At 42.8% G+C, this 25,528-nt stretch overlaps 1 protein-coding gene across 4 annotated transcripts; it reads left to right on the top strand.

Annotated features, from left to right (window-relative positions):
* Nucleotides 1-2,382: 2,382 nt before the first annotated feature.
* LOC129811879 (JNK1/MAPK8-associated membrane protein) lies at nucleotides 2,383-7,134 on the top strand. 4 transcript variants are annotated; one of them, XM_055863584.1, is made up of 7 exons: nucleotides 2,383-2,475; nucleotides 2,762-2,841; nucleotides 2,985-3,139; nucleotides 3,321-3,527; nucleotides 4,309-4,490; nucleotides 5,840-5,916; nucleotides 6,023-7,134. In XM_055863584.1, the coding sequence occupies exons 2-7, from the start codon at nucleotides 2,770-2,772 to the stop codon at nucleotides 6,239-6,241; spliced, it is 912 nt and encodes a 303-aa protein (XP_055719559.1). In that variant the 5' UTR covers nucleotides 2,383-2,475; nucleotides 2,762-2,769; the 3' UTR covers nucleotides 6,242-7,134. The 4 variants fall into 4 exon arrangements, with proteins under 4 accessions (XP_055719559.1, XP_055719558.1, XP_055719557.1 ...); XM_055863583.1 differs by having other exon boundaries at nucleotides 2,387-2,521; nucleotides 2,765-2,841; XM_055863582.1 differs by having other exon boundaries at nucleotides 2,387-2,521.
* Nucleotides 7,135-25,528: the final 18,394 nt, after the last annotated feature.

The following is a 25,528-nucleotide window of genomic DNA, read 5'->3' as shown; positions in this document are numbered from 1 at the left end:
GGTGTACAGGGAGAATACTGTAAGAACGGGCCATGTTCTGAATTTTGTCTCTTATCCGCTCATCGTTCCCTTATGCCATAGTTTGTACATCTCAATTGTCAGTAGAAACCACATTTGTTTAAGCAAGTCAGCCACATCAGCTATGTTTTTAAAAACGCAGTAAATGAGTCTGAATTAATTGTTTTACTGCCAGACAAGGCTCTGGTAAGGTGGTGATTCACTCCATGGTGCTGAAAAGAAAGCTCTGCTGTTGGAACAGCTTTATGTAAGCCCTAACAGTTTGTGGGCACCGTTTGGCACCGTTATTGCGCAATTAATGTAATGTTTAGGGTTGTGTAGTGTCTTTTCTTTTGCACCACCAAGATTGTCATGCTAAAATTGGCACTGTAACCAACAATGTAGTTTTAAGAAAAATAAGAGTTTTTTCCACAGACTAGTACATATCCCTTGGCCTAGAAATTGTTGATCTTCCCCTGTAGGATGGAGAAACTGTCATTGTTAAAGTATGGGGACTCTATTATTGGGGGCAATATAGGTAATCATTTCCTGATTCATTTCTAGCCAGATGTAAAATGTCCCTGTTTTGACTAATTTAATAGAGTGGTATAGGTATGCTCTATACTAAATTAAGATACCCTCTGAGTCTCTTCCCTGTTTCACACCTGGTAGTTTGGTGGGTGGGACTACCAACTCTCTGTAACCTAGAGGGCAACCAGTGTGTCCATCTCCTCTGTAACACATTTCTTGTAGGATGACAATATCTGTATTTCCGATTTCTTTGTTGTTTGAAGTCTGGGTTCCTAATCTTTAGGCCAAATCGAGATGACCCTGGCAAAAGTTGGGACTGCTGCCTTGTAGAGATGGACCTGGTTGTAAAGGCTGTTCAATTCTCGAGTGGAGTGGTGGCCAGGTAGAAGTTAGGTTTTGAGGCACAGTCCCAGGACATGCTTGCATTCACCTGTTGTATGGTGGCTGGGTGAAAGTATTTCTGTGGTAGCAGGGTGGAGATGACCACTCGTGTTTTAGGGAAAGTGGAAGAAGCTTTTTCAATCACTCCCTTAAGTGCTGTGTCCACCCTTTCCTGCTGGCCCCTTACGTTGTTTGTGCACGTATGAATCATGATGCGGCTGGGGGACCCTAGTCTGTCCTCTGACAACAGCTCCAGGGTAGCTTAGTAGGCTTATTAACTTAGCTTTATATACCAAAATTACCTAAAGATTGTCTTTTACTTTTTGGCTTCAGAGGTAGCTTCAGACTGAACATTACTCACTCAGTTTTTGGTTGGATGGTATTTCCAGGTTTCTGCTGTGTTTCTTCTGCAGGTTTTGGTTTGCCAGAAGTGTTTTCTTGATAGTTCTTAGTAGTAAGAATAATTCCGGGTATTTTTGTCCAAAATCAAGGTTTTAGGTTCAGAATTTGGATTTGGAGTGAAGGTTTTGTAGTAGAGGGTAGTATCCTGTATAAGTCATTGTGAAAAAATCCAAGTTTATCTATGTTTATCCAACTCTGATTACATTTTTTTGCAGAAGAATTCAGGAGCTCATGACCTCTCTTGCTCTCTCTATCTACCCATGAGTCATGACACATAGGCTACTTGGAACATGTTTATCTTACCTTTTATATTATATGAACATATTGTGTAAAATAAATACATTTTAATCTTGTGTTTTAACATTTCATCAGTATTTGTCCACTTTGCTCGATTTGGGATCTCTAGCAGAAGCCTTCGGTACTGGGTGTAGTAGTGAGATTCTGCTGGGTCTACTTGGGAGTGGGCGGGAATGAAATAGTAGAACAGGTAGCCAAAAGGGCTTTAAAACAAGATATAATTCTTATTAGAGGTGATGTGATATTAGAGACCAAATATAACATTAGAGCCATTATAATAGAACAGGTGGGACAGAGCCCAAGGACCTGCATTTATATGCCTTCCAAAGAAAGGTTGGTGGATCAAGATTCAAGGTTTAGACTAGGAAGGAAGAGAGTCTGCTCAACTGCGTCTAGGATATTGTACATTCAACTCTTCATTATATCTGGTTGGCAAGCATGCAAATAGTTTTGTGTATGGAGTGGTTGATGAAACAGTGAAGCATGTGTTGTTGTATTGTTGTAAGTACTGGTGGGCCTATGTGGAAGAGGATTGATGTGCAGGATTATTGAGGTTGGACAGGGATGAGGGGGTTGGAAGGGATTTTGGGGATGGGGGAGGGTTTGTTAGTAGGGCTTTTTTTATTTTCTTAGTAGTACAGGATTAAGATAGGATGGTTTGGTCTCTCTTAATGTTTGTTTCTTTATGAATTTAGTCTGTAAACTGTGTTTGACTACACACTCCAGTACAGTAGGTGGCGGCATGCACTTCTAACGTTTGTTTGCGGACTACCATAATATTATAATAAATGAAGAAGCAACTTCCGGCTGATCGTTTGATTTAGCAGACATTAAATCGTTGGATACGTCATAAACATATTCTACTAAGTAATGTATTAAAGCTTAATCGTATGGAGGTTGACTAATAACATGGGTATGTGGCTACATTGTCTGCTCAATGATGGCTTAAACGTCCTGTCGCCTAAGCCAGACAAGCCACTATAGCTAGCTAACGTTAGGTAGTTAGCTGTTCTAGCTAGCTAACTATTAGCTAGCGTTACTTGTTAGTTGTCAGCTGATGTGTTTGTTGGCTATTATGCTAAAGTACATATAGACGTCTGCAGTATTGTCAATAACTGTCTTGTTGTATTACTTACTCCTGGCTTCATTACAGCAGTAGCTATGAGTTCAACTTGTCCGGGACTGTATTGCGGCAAGACGTTAATAAATGGCTCCTTTGATGGAGAATGTGGGGTGAGTAGCTCCAGCTGAATTAACAAACGTCATCGATTTAGGCAGTTGAAATGACATTCTACTGTAACTACTTTAACTCTAGCTTTGTTCCGTAACCTAGTAGTAGGCTATCCCCACACACTAAAATGTAGTTGAATGATCAGGTCTGTCCCAGAGGAGAGAGGACTAGCATGCAGAAGATCTGTGAGAAGTGTACAGAATCCCCTGAACTTTATGACTGGCTGTACCTGGGCTTCATGGCGATGCTGCCACTGGTTCTACACTGGTTCTTCATTGAGTGGTATTCTGGAAAGAAAAGGTAATGCCTCACATTCAGGCCAAATTATGTATTTGGTCACCATAACCCATGGCCAATAGGCTGCATATTGTGACATTTACTGCGGCGGTGCTTTTGGAAAGGAGGATTTTAACATTGTCCTGTAGTAGCCTACTTGGTAACTCACGTTAATGTTTCTGATATTATGTATCTTTTTCTGCAGCTCCAGTGCCCTCTTCCAACACATAACTGCCCTGTTTGAGTGCAGCGCTGCGGCTGTGCTAACTCTACTGGTCAACGACCCAGTGGGTCTGCTGTCTATCAGGTCCTGCAGAGTCCAGATGCTGTCAGACTGGTACACCATGCTGTACAACCCCAGCCCAGACTATGTCACAACTCTACACTGCACACAGGAAGCAGTCTTTCCCCTGTGAGTAGCCTATTCCTATGTTTTCCACGTCATGAATTGGACCTATACACATTGCACTTGTAGGGCTGCTTTCACAGCTAGTCCTGGACCAAAAGCATGTTGAAATAGCTTTTTAGTCCAGTATTAAGTTCAATCTCTGTCTCAACTGTCTCCTAATGAACTGATATGAATTGGTAATGAGTTGAACATGTAAGAGATAATCAGCGAGGGGCTATGTCTTCTATTGAAAATAATGAACGACGTGAAGGTGTATTCCACAACACGCTAGCAGAGTGGAACTAACCTTCAACGGAGTTGCATTATTTTCCAGAGAACGCATAGAGCCCTAAGTTGATTGTCCCTTTTATACCATGGCTATAATTTAACACATTTGCCGCTAGAAATGTGTTCACTTGCAGGTAGAAATGTGTTCAACATCCACTGAAGTAGCTAGCATGTTTACTAGATAGCTACAGTAGTTGCCTTAGTTTAGCTAACCAAACCATCAGTCCTAGCTTGCTATTATGAAAGTTGATTTCAACACGGCAACAATGTTTTCAATGTGACTTTCTTTTTCAAAAGCTATAGCCATTCAATTCTACCGTGATTATATACAGTGCCTTATAGGGTATATGCACGCTCTAGAATGCTCTTCAAGCCATTCAGAAACAAGTATTCAACAATGCCATGGTATAAATTAAATTGGTTGGTATGTTCAGAGCATTGTGCACACCATCAAGCACAGTGTGATGTGAGCTGTTTTGTTAATTGAATAACATGGCTTATCATATTGTGTTTGCAGGTACACTATGGTGTTGATCTACTATGCCTTCTGTCTGGTTTTCATGATGCTCCTGCGTCCACTCCTGGTCAAAAAGATTGCCTGTGGTCTGGGGAAATCTGACCGCTTCAAGAGCATCTACGCTGCTCTCTACTTCTTTCCTATCCTGACAGTCCTGCAAGCTGTGGGAGGCGGCCTCCTCTGTGAGTATGCTTTCAGATGAGGGTCCAGTCAGGTTCGGTCTAGTCAGGTTAAGTCCAGTTTGCATTTATCTAGTATTGCTGGTTACATAATTGATTTATGTGAAATGCATTCTTTTAAAGAGCGACTGCCTTTAAAAAGCAACAAATCCCTTTTATAATGTCCTCAGTCAGTCAGAAATGGTGTAAATAGGATAATTTTGTTCAAAAAGTCAGTCTCGTCTATAACATCTCTGCGTCGCAACCGGTAAATTAAGGTTGGGTTTTGATTTGATGTCATTTTCCCAATGACATGGGGTGAACAAATGCGGTGATTGTACTCTATCCAATAGCATAGACAGTGAGAAGGACCTGGCCAGCAGCTCTGAATTTGTTTACAGAAGACAACACGTTGCACATTTTTTTACTTGAAAATACTGCACCAAACACTTTAATCGAAATTAAAAATATTTCTTAAATCTTAGATTCATTCTGGGGATTTTTAGGAAGTGAAATAGGCATAAAGGAGTGGGGCAGACAAATGGAATGTCAGGAAAACACACCTCCAAGACTAAAATCTTAAATGTCTAATTAGCAACAGAAAAACACATTTGCCAATCGGCATGTTCAGTCGCTCTTGAAGGCCAGAGGTCTTGTGGCCTTGGAAGCCCAGGATTCTTATGTTCTGTTTGAATGACTGAGGAAGTTCTCTTCAGGAAGACTATAAATATTTGTGGAGTTTGCATGGAAACTAGTGACACGTTAGAGTAGCTGACCCAGGCCGCCAATTGGCGGATTTGAACACAGGGGTTTTGGGGTGGCAGGTATGTAGCCTAGTGGTTAGAGCGTTGGGCCAGTAACCGAAAAATCTGTCGTTCTGCCCCTAAACAAGGCAGTTAACCCACTGGTCCCTGGTAGGCCGTCATTGTAAATAAGAATTTGTTCTTAACTGACTTTCCTAGTTAAATAAAGGTTAAATATTTTTCTTTAAATGATTGCCCTTTAATTCACCATTCTATCTTCCCAGTCTTTCTAATACTTTACTAGCCCTTCAAAAAGTTAAAGAAATGCAAAACTAGTAGGCCTGCCCCAAACCTTTTATAATTAAACAAAAATAAATCCAATATTTTGCATGGGTGGAGCACCAAAGAGGTTGTTTCTGAATTTCTGCCTTGCAACAAGCTAGCGGTAGGAAAAGACACGGACAAAAGATGGGAAAAAAACAAATATTAATGAATGCCTCCAGAGGGGAAACATAATTTTTGCTCAGAGCAAATCAAATATGAGTATTAACAGCCAGCGCTCCCATTCAAAATCCAAAACTGAAGTTCTCCAGACTTCGGTATGAGCTTGATATTTTCTGTTTATTTCAGATTATGCTTTTCCATACATTATTTTGGTGTTGTCCCTGGTTACCCTGGCAGTGTACATGTCAGCCTCAGAAATACAGGTAAGAAACTCCTTATTTTATATTTTCTTAACGTTTGTGATCAACTCAGTCAACATCATTGTATTAGAACATATCCAATTTCCCATGTGTTTACTCCTCTCCATAGTCTTTCAAGAATCTCATTGCCAAGAAGAAGAGGTTGGTGGTGCTCTTCAGTCATTGGCTCCTTCATGCGTATGGCATCATCTCCATCTCCCGATTGGATAAACTGGAGCAGGACCTGCCTTTATTGGCACTGGTACCTGGACCTGCCCTCTTCTACCTTCTCACTGCCAGATTCACTGAACCTAGCTGGATTCTGTCAGAAGGCGGCAACGGCCACTAGAAGTATTATAGAGGGATGTGGGGATTAATATCCACCTATCAATTCAGAAGGTGTGCAATAGAGATATGGACAATAGTCTTTACTGCCTCCTCTGAGTATGGTAGTATGATGACTGCTGCATGCAGGGTTGATGGTGTGAGTTCATCTCACAGGGAGAAGGAAGATTGTATTATATTTATACAACCAAGGTGGGAAAACAATCATCCTATGCACATACAGTATGTCTATAATCTATAAAGCTCCATATATGTGTTGTATATAATTGAATGTTATTGTGTTGATGCTTGTGTACACATGAATGTTGTTGTCCAAGGCCTAAGATGTACTGTTCCTCATTAAGGCTGTTATACATGTGTATAAACATATTCACTCTTAATATTTTATGCTCAACATCCTTGATTGCTTTAATCGCCGATATCCTTGGTTGTTGTTTTGAAATCGATGGAGGTCTCTGGATTGTCCAATAGTTTAAGTTCTTGCGCTAAATCTAATGTGCCATAAACTCTGAACACATGCATATGCCCAGAGGCACATACAATGGTTCACTATAACCTAATATTAATCGTTAAGTGGATAAAGTTCAATTATTTAGCTTGAAAGTTTTTTAAATGAAAAGGATATTGCCTTTTCCCCATTAAATTCTGTTGTGGAAATACACTGTTGAATAGTAAGGAAGTGAAATTGTGAATTTGTTTCATGCATGCTCATAGAATACCTGTAAATGTATAACAATGAAAGGGTTGATTAGACCTATATAATTTTATTGCACTGTAATTTTAAAACAAACAGAGCAAGGATTTGACTAGCTAGATTTTTGACTATTGTGAAAACTGTCAGAAGTGTTGTTCAAATGAGATTTTCTGAAATAAAAATTACAAGTGTGTACCATCTGATATGACTTTCATTTGTGTTTAGTTTTTCTAACAGTTGTGTTGATGTAATTCTTTGTCTCACTTTAGTTGCTCTCTACTTTAAGTGCAATGTTTGATTTAGTTCTGGCCAACAGGATAAACTCGTTTTTCAACCACTCCACACATTTCCTGTTAACAAACTATAGTTTTGGCAAGTCGGTTAGGACATCTACTTTGTGCATGACAAGTCATTTTCCCAACAATTGTTTACATACAGATTATTTCACTTAACTCAGTTTCACAATTACAGTGGGTCAGAAGTTTACATACACTAAGTTGACTGACTTTGAACAGCTTGAAAATTCCAGAAAATTATGTGATGGCTTTATAAGCGTCTGATAGGCTAATTGACTTAATTTGAGTCAGTTGGAGGTGTACCTGTGGATGTATTTCAAGGCCTACCCTCAAACTCAGTGCGTCTTTGCTTGACGTGAAAATCAAAAGAAATCAGCCAAGACCCCAGAAAAATTTATTGTAGACCACAAGTCTGGTTCATCCCTGAGAGCAATTTCCAAACGCCTGAAGGTACCACGTTCATCTGTACAAACAATAGTACGCAAGTATAAACACCATGGGACCACGCAGCCGGAATACCGCTCAGGAAGGAGACACGTTCTGTCTCCTAGAGATGAATGTATTTTGGTGCGAAAATTGCAAATCAATCCCGGAACAGCAAAGGACCGTGTGAAGATGCTGGAGGAAACAGGTACAAAAGTATCTACATCCACAGTAAAACGAGTCCTATATCGACATAACAAGGAAGGAAGCCACTGCTCCAAAACGGCCATAAAAAAACAGACTACGGTTTGCAATTGCACATGGGGACAAAGATCGTACTTTTTGGAGAAATGTCCTCTGGTCTGATGAAACAAAAATAGAACTGTTTGGCCATACTGACCATCGTTATGTTTGGAGGAAAAAGGGGGATGCTTGCAAGCCGAGGAACACCATCCCAACCGTGAAACACGGGGGTGGCAGCATCATGTTGTGGGGGTGTCCCACCCTGACCATAGAGAGCTGTTTATTCTCTATGTTGGTTAGGTCGGGTGTGATTAAGGGTGGGTTATCTAGGGTAATTGTATATCTATGTTGGCCTGGTATGCTTCCCAATCAGAAGCAGCTGTTTGTCGTTGTCTCTGTTTGGGGATCATATTTAGGTAGCCATTTCCCCATTGTGCTTTGTGGGATCTTGTCTAGGTATAGTTGCCTGTGAGCACTACTCTGAGCTTTACGTTTTGTTTGTTCGCTTTATTGTTTTTGTTCTTTTAGTTTCTCTTCCAAATAAAAGGATGGAAACATACCATGCTGCATCTTGGTCCACTCCTTATAACGATCGTGACAGGGGGTGCTTTGCTGCAGGAGGGACTGGTGCACTTCACAAAATAGATGGCATCATGAGGTAGGAAAATTATGTGGATAAATTGAAGCAAAATCTCAAGACATCAGTCAGAGGTTAAAGGTTGGTCGCAAATGGGTCTTTCAAATGGACAATGACCCCAAGCATACTTCCAAAGTTGTGGCAAAATGGCTTAAGGGCAACAAAGTCAAGGTATTGAAGTGGCTTTCACAAAGCCCTGACCTCAATACTATAGAAAATTTGTGGGCAGAACTGAAAAAGCGTGTGTGAGCAAGGAGGCCTACAAACCTGACTCAGTTACACCAGCTCTGTCAGGAGGAATGGGCAAAAATGATTGGCTGTGTGCTTAAGGTCGTTGATCTGTTGGAAGGTGAACCTTTGCTCCAGTCGGAAGTCCTGAGTTCTCTGAAGCAGATTTTCATCAAGGATCTCTCTGTACTTTGCACCGTTCATCTTTCCCTCGATCCTGACTAGTCTCCCAGCCCCTGCCGCTGAAAAACATCCCCACAGCATGATGCTGCCACCACCATGCTTCACCGTAGGCATGGTGCCAGGTTTCCTTCATACTTGACGCTTGGCATTCAGACCAAATAATCTTATTTCTCATGGTCTGAGAGTCCTTTAGGTGCCTTTTGGCAAATTCTAAGCAGGCTGTTATGTGCCTTTTACTGAGGAGTGGCTTCCTTCTGTCCACTCTACCATAAAGGCCTGATAGGTGGAGTGCTGCAGAGATGCTTGTCCTTCTGGAAGGTTCTCCCATCTCTGGAGCTCTGTCAGAGGCGCATTTGGGTCGTGGTCATCTCTCTGACCAAGATCCTTTTCCCTGATTGCTCAGTTTGGCTGGGCGGCCAGCTCTTGGAAGAGTCTTAGTGGTTCCAAACTTCTTCCATTTAAGAATGATGGAGTCCATTGTGTTCTTTGGGACCTTCAATGCTGCACAAATGTTGTGGTACCCTTCCCCAGATCTGTGCCTCAACACAATCCTGTCTCGGAGCTCTATGGACAATTCCTTCGACCTCATGGTTTGGTTTTTGCTCTGACATGCAATATCAACTGTAGGACCTTATATAGACAGGTGTGTGCCTTTCCAAATCATGTCCAATCAATTGAATTTACCACAGGTGCTCCAATCAAGTTGTATAAACATCAAGGATGATCAATGGAAGCAGGATGCACCTGAGCTCAATTATGAGTATCATAGCAAAGGGTCTGAATACTATGTAAATAAGGTATTTCTGTAAATTATTTTTGATACATTTGCAAAACAATCTAAAACTGTTTTTGCTTTGTCATTATGGGGTATTGTGTGTAGATTGATGAGGAATTGGTTTTTATTAAATCCATTTTAGAATAAGGCTGTAATCTAACAAAATGTGGAAAAAGTCAAGTGGCCTGAATACCTTCCGAATGCACTGTATCTTTATTAGATAAGTATACGGCCCCTTAGACAATACATGTTAGAAACACCTTTGGCAGTGATTACAGCTGTGAGTCTTTTGGGGTAAGTCTCTCGGAGCACATCTGGTTTGTATAATATTTTCCCATAATTATAAAAAAAATTCTTCAATCTCTGACAAGTTGGTTGTTGATCGTTGCTAGAAATCCATTTTCAAGTCTTGCCATAGATTTTCAAGACGATTTAAGTCAAAAGTGTTACTAGGCCACTCAGTAACATTCAATGTTGTCTTGGTAAGCAATTTGGCCTTCTGTTTTTAGTTATTGTCCTGCTGAAAGGCGAATTCATCTCCCAGTGTCTGTTGGAAAGAAGACTGAACCTGGTTTTCCTCTAGGATTTTGCCTGTACTGTCTTCCATTTCTTTAATATCCTCAAACTCCCAAGTCCTTGCTGATGACAAGCACACCCATCACCATGCTTTATTATTATATTTTTTTCTCCCCAATTTCATGGTATCCAATTGCTACTTAGTCTTGCCTCGTCACTGCAACTCTTGTACGGACTCGTGAGAGGCGAAAGTCGAGAGCCATGCGTCCTCCGAAACACGACCCAACCAAGCCGCACTGCTTCTTGACACAATGCTCGCTTAACCCAGAAGCCAGCCACACCATTGTGTTGGAGGAAACACCGTACACCTGGCGACCATGTCAGCATGCATGTGCCCGGTCCGCTACAGGAGGCGCTAGAGCACGTTGGGACAAGGATATCCATCCCGGCCAAACCCTCCCCTAACAACGCTGGGCCAATTGTGCGCCGCCCCATGGGTCTCCCAGTCAGCTGCGATAGAGCCTGAACTTGAACCAGGATCTCTAGTGGCACAACTAGTAACTGCGATGCAGTGCCTTAGACCACTGCGCCACTCGGGAGGCCCCACCCTGCTTGAAAATATGAAGAGTGGTACTCAGTGGTACTTTGTATTCAGGACAAAAAGTAAATTTATTTGCCACATTTTTTGCAGTATTACTTAAGTGCTTTTTTTGCAAACAGGATGCATGTTTTGAAATATTTGTATTCTGTACAGGCTTCCTTCTTTTTGTTCTGTCATTTAGATTAGTATTGTGGAGTAACTACAATGTTGTTGATCCATCCTCAGTTTTTCTCATATCACAACCAAACTCTGTAACTGTTTTAAAATCATAATTGGCCTCATGGTGAAAGAACTGAGTAGTTTCATTTCTCTCAGGCAACTGAGTTAGGAAGAACGTCTATCTTTGTAGTGACTGGGTGTATTGATACCCCATCCAAAGCCTAATTAATAACTTCACCATGTTCAAAGGGATATTCAGCATCTGCTTGTTGTTTTACACATCTACCAATCGGGGCCCTTCTATGAGAGGCATTGAATAACCTCCTGGTTTTTGTGGTTGAATCTGTAATTTGATGTGTGGGGCACAGAGATGAGGCACTCATTCAAAAATCATTTAAAACACTATTATTACACACGAGTGAGTCCATGAAACATATTATGTGACTTGTTAAGCAACTTTTTTCTCCTGAATTTATTTATGCTGGAAGAGGTGGAATACTTAGGGACAGATCAAAATTAACTGGTTGGAGCGGCTGGCGCGACTCAATCTGTCATATAAAATGCACCACCCCTCCCCAAAGTTACAAATATTTTCACATGACCCTGCCCTCGTACTGTAAAATAAATTGAAAACATTCCTCCAAGGAATTAACTCAAAATAATGTTTATGAGCACAAATAACAGTGAACCTGTGTTTATAAATGTGGATATAGACTTTGCCATTTCAGCATTCTTTTGTGGCACAGTCGATGCGACACAAGGCTGTGGGCCGGAAGGTTGAGGGTTCGCCGACCACTGCAGACGAGCTCACTCTTCCTGCCTGTTTCATTACACTACGATCAGAACCGACTGCAGACAACGATCAGCTAGGTGGAAATCCGATTATCAACATTTTGATGCCATGTTTATAATTATATAAAATACATGCAACGAATTTTCCACCAACAGGTTTCTGTGCAGCACACAACCAATAAACGAAACATAGAACGTAGAAAATGCCCATGGAGTTGGTGGAATAATCCTTTAATTTATGACCACTTACTCAGCTGGGCCAGGGGTGCTTTAATTAGGTCAGGTGGCAATGACCGACAGATCTCATGCCCATAAAAGAAGGAAAAACGCCATCGCCTGATCTCGCTGCTTTCTCTTCCTTAACTCCGTCTGCTCCAGAAGTTCTGTGCGTCCATGAATCCACGTAAATCCACCGACTCTACCTTTCATCTGAACTATCTGTTGCAATCGGGAGAGTGGGCCATCAGTTATTGTTTATAGTTATTACCGAGGAGCGCAGCTTGGAGCGCACACTTCAAACGTATGGTGTAATGTGAATTGTCAATGATTACGGCCCTACGGATCATCATAGGCCAATTATGCAATCGATATGGTTAATATGTACTGAAATGAATTACATGTAGACATGAAGACAATGGAAAGGTGAAATATACCTGCTGGGGCACGTGCTGCGGGTGGGTGCTGCTATGGTGACCAGTGAGCTGAGATAAGGCGGGGCTTTACCTAGCAACGACTTATAGATGACCTGGAGCCAGTGGGGTTGGCGACGGATATGAAGCGAGGGCCAGCCAACGAGAGCATACAGCCTATTACGGTAATGAGTGGAAAACAGGAGGGCTTCATAAAGAAAAACGAACAGGTCTGTGAGAGCCGGAATTCTTATTGGTTGGTAGGTGATCAAATGCTTATGTCATGCAATAAAATGCAAATGAATTACTTAATAATCATACAATGTGATTTTCTGGATTTTTGTTGAAGTGTACCTATCATAAAAAATTACAGACCTCTACATGCTTTGTAAGTAGGAAAACCTGAAAAATCGGCAGTGTATCAACTACTTGTTCTCCCCACTGTATGTGAGAATGCTATTCATTGACTACAGCTCAGCGTTCAACACCATAGTACCCTCAAAGCTCATCACTAAGCTAAGGATCCTGGGACTAAACACCTCCCTCTGCAACTGGATCCTGGACTTCCTGATGGGCCGCCCCCAGGTGGTGAGGGTAGGTAGCAACACATCTGCCACTCTGATCCTCAACACTGGAGCCGCTCAGGGGTACGTGCTCAGTCCCCTCCTGTACTCCCTCTTCACCGACGACTGCATGGCCAGGCACGACTCCAACACCATCATTAAGTTTGCAGACAACACAAGTGGTAGGCCTGATCAACAACAACGATGAGACAGCCTATAGGGAGGTCAGAGACCTGGCCGGCTGGTGCCAGAATAACAACCTATCCCTCAATGTAACCAAGACTAAGGAGATGATTGTGGATAACAGGAAAAGGAGGACCGAGCACGCCCTAATTCTCATCGACGGGGCTGTAGTGGAGCAGGTTGAGGGCTTCAAGTTCCTTGGTGTCCGCATCATCAACAAACTAGAATGGTCCAAACACACCAAGACAGTCGTGAAGAGGGCACTACAAAGCCTATTCGCTCTCAGGAAACTAAAAAGATTTGACATGGGTCCTCAGATCCTCAAAAGGTTCTACAGCTGCAACATCGAGAGCATCCTGACTGGTTGCATCACTGCCTTGTACGGCAATTGCTCGGCCTCCGACCGCAGGGCACTACAGAGGGTAGTGCGTACGGCCCAGTACATCACTGGGGCTAAGCTTTCTGCCATCCAGGACCACTACACCAGGCGGTGTCAGAGGAAGGCCCTAAAAAATTTCAAAGACCCCAGCCACCCCAGTCATATACTGTTCTCTCTACTACAGCATAGGAAGCGGTACCGGAGTGCCAAGTCTACTGTTGAACAGGTAATCAATGGCTACCCGGACTATTTGCATTGCCCCCCCAACCCCTCTTACACTGCTGCTACTCTCTGTTTATCATATATGGATAGTCACTTTAACTATACATTCATGTACATACTACCTCAATTGACCCGACCAACCAGTGCCCCCGCACATTGGCTAACCGGGCTATCTGCATTGTGTCCCGCCACCTGCCAATCCCTCTTTTATGCAACTGCTACTCTCTGTTTATCATAAATGCATAGTCACTTTAACCATATCTACATGTACATACTACCTCAATCAGCCCAACTAACCAGTGGGCTGATTGTAGCCTCGCTACTGTTATAGCCTCACTACTGTATATAGCCTCGCTACTGTTATTTTTCACTGTCTTTTTACTGTTGTTTTTATTTCTTCACTTACCTATTGTTCGCCTAATACCTTTTTTTGCACTGTTGATTAGAGCCTGTAAGTAAGCATTTCACTGTAAGGTCTACACCTGTTGTATTTGGCGCATGTGACAAATACACTTTGATTTGATTTGTTGGGAGAGTTGTGTCACGCCCTGATCTCTTTCACCTGTCTTTGTTCTTGTCTCCACCCCCCTCCAGGTGTCGCCCATCTTCCCAATTATCCCCTATGTACTTATACCTGTGTTTTCTGTTTGTCTGTTGCCAGTTTGTCAAGCTTACCAGCATTTGTTCTGTCAGCTCCTGGTTTTTCCCAGCCTCTCTTTCTCGCCCTCCTGGTTTTTGACCCTTGCCTGTCCAGACCCTGAACCCGCCCACCTGACCACTCTGCCTGACCCTGATTCTGCCTGCCGTCCTGTTGCTGTAATAAACGTTGTTACTTCGACACGGTCTGCATCTGGGTCTTACCTTATCCTGATAAGTTGTCTATCTGAAGAGGACCTTGCTTACATGCTCTTCTGTTCTTTATTGAGCTGTCCATGCAGATCGTCCATATTCCTTTCAAACAGGTCTGCAATAACTCTGAGAAACAGAATGCAAACTATGTAAGAAACTATTCTCACTATTCTACATGCCATTCTCTTTATGATCAGTACATCAAAACTAAACCTTGAGATAAAAGCTCTTTAGGTTTCAACATAATTATTTTGACTTTTCAAACTATTTTTAACTAAGTCAGATGGTTAATGCTATCCTTAGTGAAATAATTTACTTTGATACTACACAAATCTCATGATGGAGATTATAGCCTAATATGATCAAATGGACCATATTACTTACATATTATTTTCATGGAGTTGTTTGATCTTTCTCCAGTTCTCTGTTCTCAATTTTATGTTTAGGGATCAATGTAATGCGCTCCTCAAGTCTAAGTTTGGATTTTTCTAACCTGAAAATGAAATAGACAAACAAACATAAAATATAAGTAAATATTACTGTTAGCCAAAGTAACGGGAAAGCAGAGTTGCAGGCAGTGTCTTGAGACACTGAGGTGTTCATCCACGACGTCTCCTTCATTCCACTGAGCTTTGAAGCTGTCAGACAGCTTAGCAATAGACTCCAGGTGGAAGACGTTCACTATCTGTCCCTCCTTCATCTCACCATCTACCTGCACACATAACAGAAGAGCCCATCTACACAACGCCTTATCTACTAATGCATGAGAATTCTCTACAAACAATAGAGGCTCCCCCACTAGACCCCACATACAGGCACATGCCCTGTTGGGTGGTGGGATATATATATATTTTTTGTCATTGTTGTTCTGAACTCACTTCCCGCAAGTTTCTGTGACATGGTCAAGTTCAATCCCCCCCACCCGACCCTGTCGGTTGGTTGCGCCTGTTGGCCAATATGGATGACAATGCCCTCAAATTAAAGCTGACAGTCTGCACTATAACCTCATAGTCATTGTATTATTTCAAGTCCAAAGTTCTGGCGTACAGAGCCAAAACAACAAACTGTCATTGACCTTTATCAGTGTTTAGCCATTGCTTCCAAGTTTTAGCAGCGCAGCACGACACACCTGACCACTGGGTTGGCATGGTAACTAACAGGCGCAAGATGAAATAGTCGAACTTGCACTCAAAGGTGGTGCATTTGGAATGGGATGTAGCCTAAAGGCCGGCAGATGGCGATATTGAGTTGTTCCATCTTAAAGAGAATGCATGCAGCAGTATATACACTCGCATCCCCCGTGGACCATTTTGTACATAAAACATTTTCCACTCAGGCCGCTTCCCTCCTTTAATGGCAAGAAGGCGGGGGGAAAATGGGGAAAGTATGTGTACTTTTGTTATGAAACACCATTTTCCACCATCATGCTAGAGTGGCTAATGCCTACAGGAATTCTAGTCCCGGATGTTGCGGCCAGGTCTAGGAAGAATCTTGGTGGTTCCAAACTTCTTCCATTTAAGAATGATGGAGGCCACTATGTTTTGGGGGACCTTCAATGCTGCAGAAATGTTGTGGTACTCTTCCCCAGATCTGTGCCTTGACACAATCCTGTCTTGGAGCTCTATAGACAATTCCTTCAACCTCATGGCTTTGGTTTTTGCTCTGACTTGCACTGTCAACTGTGGGACCTTATATAGACAGGTGGGTGCCTTTCCAAAACCTGTCCAATCAATTGCATTTACCACAGGTGGACTCCAATCAAGTTGTTGAAACATCTCAAGGATGATCAATGAAAACATAATGCACCTGAGCTCAATTTCAAATCTCATAGCAAAGAGTCTGAATACAATGTAAATAAGGTATTTCGTTTTTCTGTTTTTATATATTTGCTAAAATTTCTAAACCTGTTTTCGGGTTGACATTATGGGGTATTGTGTGTAGATGGCTGAGGATTTTTTTTCATTTAATCCATTTTAGAACAAGGTTGCAATGTAACAAAATGTATATGGGTCTGAATACTTTTCGAAGGCACTGTACACTAGATGGCAGTGTAGGACCAGACATAGACCAATGCCCAGAACAAGTCTGTCCAGTTTCCACCGGAAGTGATACCCACTGCAGTCTGGAATGCATAGGTATTTCTGCTTAGAGAAATTATCACCTGTCATCTATGGCAATGTACATGTCATTGTCGTTGGAAACATGTGACACGAATGCATCAAAACAGGTTATATATGTCAGTAGTTCTCAAGAGTGGCTTTAAAGTTTTATTAGTCGTATGTACAGGATACATCGTCCAACGAAATGCTTGCTTGCAGGATCCTTCTCAACAACGCAACAACAATAAGAAATATAATATATAAGAACATAAAGTAATTGTCTCAGTAGAATATAATAAATATTTTTAGCATAGGTATAATACAGGAATGCACAATTTATAGTCCAATATTTACACATGCCTGTGTGTTTTTCCATGTGCCCACTGACCTCAAAGTGTCTATGGGCTGGTAATATGTTGGCATACCCTTGACCAACCCTAGCCCGTTCTCATGTCATTGAACCCTATCTTGTCCTTTCACCTGTGCTTTCACCTAGATGGTGTTTTGTTGTAGCTTACATGAGAATAGACCGTTCAGATATCTTTGTCTAGCAGCAATGCTCCTATTACATTTCCATACATCTTTTTACAAGAAGGGGGCACTGTGGATCTGTCTGTACCGCTCGGACCAATGGCTCTGATCCACAATGTTTGAGAGGAAATTAGATGGATTTGAGCTGCATTACATTTTTGGCATTGATTCCCCCCCCCCCCCCCCCCCCCCCCCCCAGCCCCCCAGCAATGGCCTATATTAGCCAATGACAGTGGAGAGCAGCTTCCTCAATGTCATCTGTCCTAACAGCAATCTTAAGTTATGAGTCAATAACCTTGGAAAGGAGTGTCAGCAAACTACAGTGCAAACCTGGGCGAATCACCTGACAATACTTTAGGTCTCAGGGCAGGTGACGTCACTGTATGATGCCAACTTGCGTTCACTAGCTATTGTACTTGATTCTCATCAGCTAAGATCACCCCCTTTTGACTTCCTGCAACCCCTGAAAACCTCATACAAGATGCACATCTTGCGAAGCACATTTACATCTTATTGCTATTGTGCTTTCAGTTTTCTTACAAATGTTATACCACACATACAGTACAACGCAACGGCATAATAGTTCTGTGGAATATTACTCATGCTACCAAATTGAATGTATACCACTGGCACTGACCTTCAGATGACTATTTATTTATCTACAGGGCAATTAGCCTTTTAAAGTAGTGAGAAAATAGGCCAGCAGCCATAGAGACTCCCCACAAGGGACCTTGGCTAAGCACCATGCACCAGCACAGTAGAGTGAGACCGAGAGGGATGGTTGTCTTCTAGTTGAGGTTGTGAAGGAGTTATCTCCCGGACCCTTATACTTCACAGTGCTCTCTGAGGGCAAAGACATTCTCACAGACATATTTTCTCAGGGATCACTGTAGGCTAAGCACAGCTCGCTAAAACAGACCGAGACCCCAAATCATAGCTCTTATGAAAAAGTGGTGAGGGTGAGATGGAGACCTGAGAGATATACCTGTGAAATAGATGTCAGGATGATGTCTCAAACCGAAACCTATGATTTTATACAGAAGAACTATACAATCATGCTCGCTGTGTGTGTGTGTGCAGGTGTGTGTTGATGTGTATGTCCTTCCCCTGTGCACACTGACTCCCTGCCTGATTGCCTGAAATTACAGTAGTCGTTTAGAAGAGAAGCTACTTCTGTCACTGGCCCTTGTGTTCCTCTGACTCCTCAATCTGATGAAAAGACTTGCAGTATTTTCCTCCTTTGTTTACAGGAACCGGGATACAAGCCGCCACTTAGGTCTTGAGGGCTGGGTGTATCTGGTGTCAAACATATTATGGCTGTAGGTTAGGGGCAGGCAACTAGATTTAGCCACGGGCCGATTTATGTGAAAGCACATGGTTGGGGGCCCGGAGCATAATTGTAATAATTTGTACAGTGCAAATTAACCACAACTAAGCCCAAAAATAGATTTTGAAAAGAACAATAATTTCATACCTTGATTACAATGAGACACGATCACGTCTCTTTTTTTAATGTAATCATTTTCATGGGAATACTTGACTAACAGATTTCCTAAATGAAAGTCATGTTCAGCTGAATTCCTGGGGATTTTTGTCCCAAAACTAAAATCTCCACCCACCCCAACAAAATGTTAATATTTTAGGCCTAAAAAGTTTTTGAGGAGCAAAAATGTTTTGCTTGTGGGCCGATTTTGGCCCGCGGGCCGCCTGTTGCCAACCCCTGATTTAGGTATTCTGTTTCGTGTGTGCGTGTGTTATGGGGCTTGATCATTGTTATGAAACATGTGGAAGGATGTTTAAGCACATGGCAGGCGGGTCCTAGGATTACTCAGGTGTTCTGTTACAACTCATGTGCATAATTTATCTCTAATTCAAGGTCAAGTGTGTAGTATCTGGGATCTACATCTGTTTATATTAGTTACTATGCTGTTACTAAGCGGTGATGTGTTACGACAGTGTTGCGTTACTACACCTAATAGGAAATGCACATGCGCACTAGTGTGCCGTGAATCTGTAGAGCACGAGGAGGTTTGGACTAAAGGAAAACTAACTGTACTCCCGTCTCCTGCCTTGTTATTTCTCCACAACACAAATATTACAGTGGCGACGAGGTGGTTAAACTTCTTTAACGGACATTGCTTGAAGGGAAGAATGTTGCGTGAGTAATGAAACTCAAAATAATTACGTAATTCGTCAGTTATTTTTTTATTTCTTTCGCCAGTAAAAAAAGGCTAAGCACTGCTAGCAGGTACAGTGTTCAGGAGCTGCCAAGTAGCAAGACTATTGGAGTCCAGAATAGCGACACTGCCCTCTGGTGGTAAAATAAAAAGAACTGTCATTGAACCCATTGAAATTAGGCGATCTCAGTGGAGAAATATTATCAAGAAAGAAAAAAAAAAAAGGAAGAAGGAATGTAACACGGTGTGTACATTATTACAAATGAGTGCAGTGAACGAAGTAATTGCAGAAACTTCTGAAGTGAAGAATTAGATGAAAATTAAGGAATACAAGGAATAAGGAAACTGAACAATTAACTTTGAAAATGGCAACCATTAGTCGAGTACCGGAGTTTGAGGCTACAAAAGAGGATTTTGATTCCTATTTGGAGCGTTTTGAGCGTTGGCTGGCTGCAAATGAAATCAAAGATGAAAAGAAAGCAGACGTATTTCTCAGTGTTTTGGGTCCAACTGAGTATGGATTGCTGAAAGGTCTCATTGAACCAATAAAAGCAGTGGAGTTGACCTATGCAGAACTGACTGATACTCTTTCAAGGCATTTCAAGCCTAAGCCAATTCTCATTGCAGAACGTTTCAGATTTTACCAACGTCACCAGAGTCAAGGGGAAACCGTGGCAGACTACATCCTTGCTTTGAAAAGGCTGGCAAGTACATGTGAGTTTGCACAATTTCTTGATGATGCTCTTCGAGACAAGTTTGTATGTGGTCTCACAGGTGAAGCATATCAGAGAAGGCTTCTGTCAGAGAAGGACCTGACCTTTCGGAAAGCCTGTGATATCGCACTTGGACTCGAGCTTGCCTACAGGGATACTATTGAGCTATCGGGATATGCAGAACGTCAGAAAGGTGTTCATAAGGTCAGTGATGCACGTGGTGAAAAAGGCTCACAAAAGTCACACTTTTCTCAGTCCCGTCCTCAAGGTTACACAAGAACAAAGCAGCCCACATCTCAAAGGTCTAAGCCAAGTTGCTACAGATGTGGGGGAGATAATCATCAGCACAGTGAATGTCGATTCCAAAATGTAAAGTGCCACAATTGTGGAAAGGTTGGACATTTACAGAAAGTGTGTAAAGCCTCAAAACGCACAGCAAGAGCGCACAAAGTGTCAGACGCAGCACAAGAAGAGGAAGGTACAACTGAAACAGTATTGGAACTGTTCACAGTGTACACAGCTCAACAACAAAAAGATGGAATCTATCTCAACATGGAGTTAGCGGGAAAGCCAGTAAAAATGCAGCTGGACACCGGAGCGTCTGTATCTCTGGTTCCAGAGAGACTCTACAAAGAAAAACTGAAAGAGTGCCCTCTTCAGCCAGCGTCCATCCGCCTTTCTTCATACACTGGTGACACTATTCCTGTGTTAGGGCAGATCCAGGTACCAGTCCGGTATGAGGGGAAGGAGTGGACGCTACCGCTTGTCATTGTTAAAGGAGAAAAATCAGCCTTGCTAGGCAGAAACTGGCTACAAAAGATCAAGTTGAACTGGGGAGAAATCTTCAGTCTGAGAAAGGACAAACCAGTGAGTCAGGCTACACTCACTAACATGCTGGAGAAGCACAAAGAACTTTTCAATGATGGCTACGGCGAAATACAAGACTTCACAGCAAAAGTCAGAGTGCAAGAAGGAACCAAGCCTATCTTTCACAAACCACGTCCAGTTCCCTATGCTCTTAAGGAAGCAGTAGAGAAGGAACTGGACCGCCTACAGAAGAATAACATAATCACGAAAGTAGCGAGGAGCGACTGGGCCGCTCCGATTGTTGTAGTCCCAAAGAAAGACAAGACCGTCAGAATGTGCGGTGACTACAAGGTCACAGTAAATCGCTGCATACTACCAGAGGAATATCCACTACCAAACACTGAAGATCTGTTTGCCACTCTAGCTGGTGGGAAGGTTTTCAGTAAGCTGGACCTGGCATTCGCTTATCAGCAACTGAAGCTGGATCCGGAGTCAGAACAGTATCTGACCATCAATACACACAAGGGGCTATTCAGATTCAATCGCTTGGCCTACGGAATCTCGACAGCTCCAGCGATATTCCAACACACAATGGATCAGATCTTGGACGGTATAGACAACGTTGTGTGCTTCATGGACGACATCCTCGTGTCAGCACCAACCATTGGAGAGCACCTTGTAGTGCTGGACAAAGTGATGTCAAGACTGGAGAAATACGGAGTGAGAATGAAACGCAGCAAGTGTGAGTTCCTCCAGGACTCAGTGGAGTATCTCGGATACAAGATTGATGCACAAGGCCTGCACCCAACCAACAGCAAGGTGGAAGCAATCGTAAACGCACCAGCACCCACAAATATCTCAGAGCTGAGGTCATTTTTGGGGCTCCTGAACTATTACGGAAAGTTTGTGGCAAACTTGTCCACATTGTTGCATCCGCTTCACCAACTGCTGCAGGCCGATACAAAGTGGAATTGGTCCCCACAATGCGAAGAAGCATTCAAGACTTGCAAACAGCGTCTGCTAAAGAGCAAGTGGCTTGCCCACTACAACACAGAGATGAAGCTGAGACTCGCGTGTGATGCATCTCCATACGGAGTAGGAGCCGTCATCTCACATGTTCTATCGTCAGGTGAAGAACACCCTATTGCATTTGCATCACGGACTCTGTCACCAAGTGAGAGAAATTATGCTCAAATTGAGAAGGAAGCCCTGAGCATAATATTCGGAGTGAAGAAGTTTCACAAATACCTGTACGGAAGGAAGTTCCAACTGCTGACAGATCACAAGCCTCTGTTGGCCATCCTTGGACCAAAATCAGCTATACCAACCCTTGCTGCACTTCGAATGCAACGTTGGGCTCTGATATTGTTAGCCTACGACTACGAGATTGAGTACAGACGATCCAGTGATCACGCAAATGCAGATGCACTATCAAGACTACCATGCAATAGTGACTCCGACAGTGAAGATGATAGAGCAGTCTTCCAGATCTCTCTCATTGACGAACTGCCCATATCTGCTTCAGACATAGCAGAGGAAACAAGGAAAGATCCAGTGCTTTCCAAAGTCTTGGACTTAACATTAGGAGGTTGGCCAAACTTCGTAAATGACGATAACCTTCGTCCATTCATCGACAAGAAAGACCAGTTGTCCACTGATCAAGGATGTGTTCTGTGGGGATCAAGGGTGGTGGTACCTCACAAATTCCAGAGGAGACTGCTATCTGACCTGCATGAGGGACATCCAGGGATCACTCGAATGAAAGCACTCGCTCGCAGTTATCTGTGGTGGCCTGGACTGGATCAGGACATTCAACAGCATGTAGGCCACTGCGCACCTTGTGAAGCTGTTCGCAACAAGCCTGCTGCTGCACCTCTTCATCCATGGTCCTGGGCTGCGACACCTTGGGAACGCATCCATGTGGATTACGCCGAGATTGACAAGCAACATTTCCTTGTTGTCGTCGATGTCCATTCCAAGTGGATGGAAGTGTTCCCTACTCAACTGACCACAGCTGAGAAGACCATCAATCTTCTCAGACACCTGTTCGCATCCTTTGGACTAGTCAAGGAGCTCGTATCGGACAATGGCCCCCCTTTCACGTCAAACGATTTTGAAATGTTTCTCAAGAACAATGGAGTAAGGCACATCCTGTCACCACCTTACCATCCGGCATCAAACGGAGCAGCGGAAAGAGCCGTGCAAACCTTTAAGAAGGCCTGGACTAGACTCGAGGTTCAGTCTGTGCCCACCCACCAAAGGCTTCCCCGGTTCCTGTTTACTTACCGTAACACACCACACACAGTAACGGAATGTACACCAGCTGAACTGTTTTTGAGACGCCAACCACGTACCCGCCTGACATTGTTGAAACCAGACTTGTCAAGCACTGTGGCAAAGCACCAGCTACAGCAGAAGAAAGCTCATGACAGACACTCAAAGACTGTCAGAGAATTCAAAGAGGGAGAGAGGGTGATGGTACGTGATTTCAGACACCCCAAGAGCCTGTGGAACTCAGGTGTAATCTTGCAACGCAAAGGACCTTTGACTTACCAAGTCCAAATTGGTCATCGCCAGGTCAACGTTCATGTGGATCATCTGCTACGGTCCAACGCCCCAGCAGAGACACGCCGAGAGAACAATAACGACCCCCAGGACTATTCTCCTGACTGTGGACGTACGGGAGAGACAGAGCCTGACCTTCAACCCGAACCTGGCCCACCACCGGAAGCCCAGGAGGAGCGGAGATATCCTATTCGACAGCGAAGGGCACCTCAAAAGCTTGACCTGTGAGTTGAGCTGGTTAAGGTAACAGACAGTAAAACAAACAAACACTTTAATATGTCCTAGATAAAAGGAAAGAAAAAGGACATTACCTGGGTTAGTTATTAGGACACAAACTCCATCTTCGGGGCAGAATAATCCCCTGGATTTGTGCTGGGCTCTGAAAAGTCTGCTTCAACCCAGAAGTTGAAAATGTTAAGAATGCATTGTTCAGATATTGCATTAGTAGTTCCCTAACATATTTACCTTGTTCTCTGGGAGTTAAACACTATGGGGGAGGAGTGTAGTATCTGGGATCTACATCTGTTTATATTAGTTACTATGCTGTTACTAAGCGGTGATGTGTTACGACAGTGTTGCGTTACTACACCTAATAGGAAATGCACATGCGCACTAGTGTGCCGTGAATCTGTAGAGCACGAGGAGGTTTGGACTAAAGGAAAACTAACTGTACTCCCGTCTCCTGCCTTGTTATTTCTCCACAACACAAATATTACAAAGTGCAACAGGCCAGGGGTTAAGTATGAGATCCTCATTCACTAACTACTCAATGTCAAACAGCTCCAGTGTTGCCTGTAGTGTAGTTAGCTATGTCATTTCAACATGAAGTTGTTCAATGTCTCCTTGAATATCACTTATGAAGATGATGTGTAAAAGAAACCTTTGAGTAGAATATTGGACAGAATGAGCCAGGAAAGGACCTGTAAGGATGTACAATCAGTAGCGGTGCGTCGGTAAAATCACTGGGGAAGCCCCCCCCCCCCAACAAAAAAGTCCATATTACAACCTATGTGTTGTGATAATTGTGTTGTTTGCTCTATAACCTGTTAATTCATATGCCTTGCGACCGTGATATATAGGCCTAAATGCCGAGACAAAAAGAAGACAGTGGCAGAATAAATTCCACCACAACTTTGTTTTATCACAACTGGATAGCAACCTCTGTCCATATTGCATGTACAGTAACAGACAGTTACATGACCTACAGCATGGTCAAGCAAGTTAATGTTTCCGACATTTCCGGACCAGTAAAAAACGATTGATTTAGAAACACAGAAAGTTACTGCAAATCTCAAAGAAAACAGGAGCTGTCTCCACTATTCCATCACCATTTCAACTTCAACATTTCAACATCATCAAATCACCTCTGCTTAGTCTAATACAGTGACAACTAAAAGATACCAAAAACAATTTGGTCCAATCAATGTAAGCTAAATATGAGGTGGCTGTCCATGGTTCTGATTTCTGTGTGGCATGTGTGTGTGTGTGTGTGTTGTGCAAGTAGGACACATTTTGACTCACCCTACTTGTAGAGAAATACCATCCTCCTCTCCTTCATGTTGACATATGGTCCACCGCTATGTCATACAGTTCCCACTTACATTTTTTTGTTGTCTTAGGCTAACTGGCTAAAATTCTTGCTCGCTAGCCTAACGTCCATTCATGGGCAATGTTAACTAGTTAACATTGGCCTTCTACATCTAGCTACATATTGAACTTCTATCCTCTTAGGCCAGGGGCACAACAATGTATGAATTAATTGTTGGATCATAAATGCCATTATAATCATTGGCCAGTACAGAGAATTAAGGAAAACCACAAGTCCAAATCCCTATCTCCATCCATGGCTAATTTAGGAAAGGGGCATTTTAGCTCACTAGCTTGTTAGCCACTGTAGGACAACGAGATGCAACAATTCCAAGTTTTTCTGTCAATGACTTGTATGCTCTCAATGGGATTTGATAGGAGGGATGCCAAAATCCAAGCTGGCTTCCCTTGCCACTTTTTTTTGGTGCTCCAGGGCCCTT

The sequence above is a fragment of the Salvelinus fontinalis genome, chromosome 15 (assembly GCF_029448725.1).
Source record: "Salvelinus fontinalis isolate EN_2023a chromosome 15, ASM2944872v1, whole genome shotgun sequence".
Classification (NCBI taxonomy): domain Eukaryota; kingdom Metazoa; phylum Chordata; class Actinopteri; order Salmoniformes; family Salmonidae; genus Salvelinus; species Salvelinus fontinalis.
The sequence above is the reverse complement of the archived record's forward strand: the minus strand, read 5'-3'. Positions and strand labels throughout refer to the sequence as shown.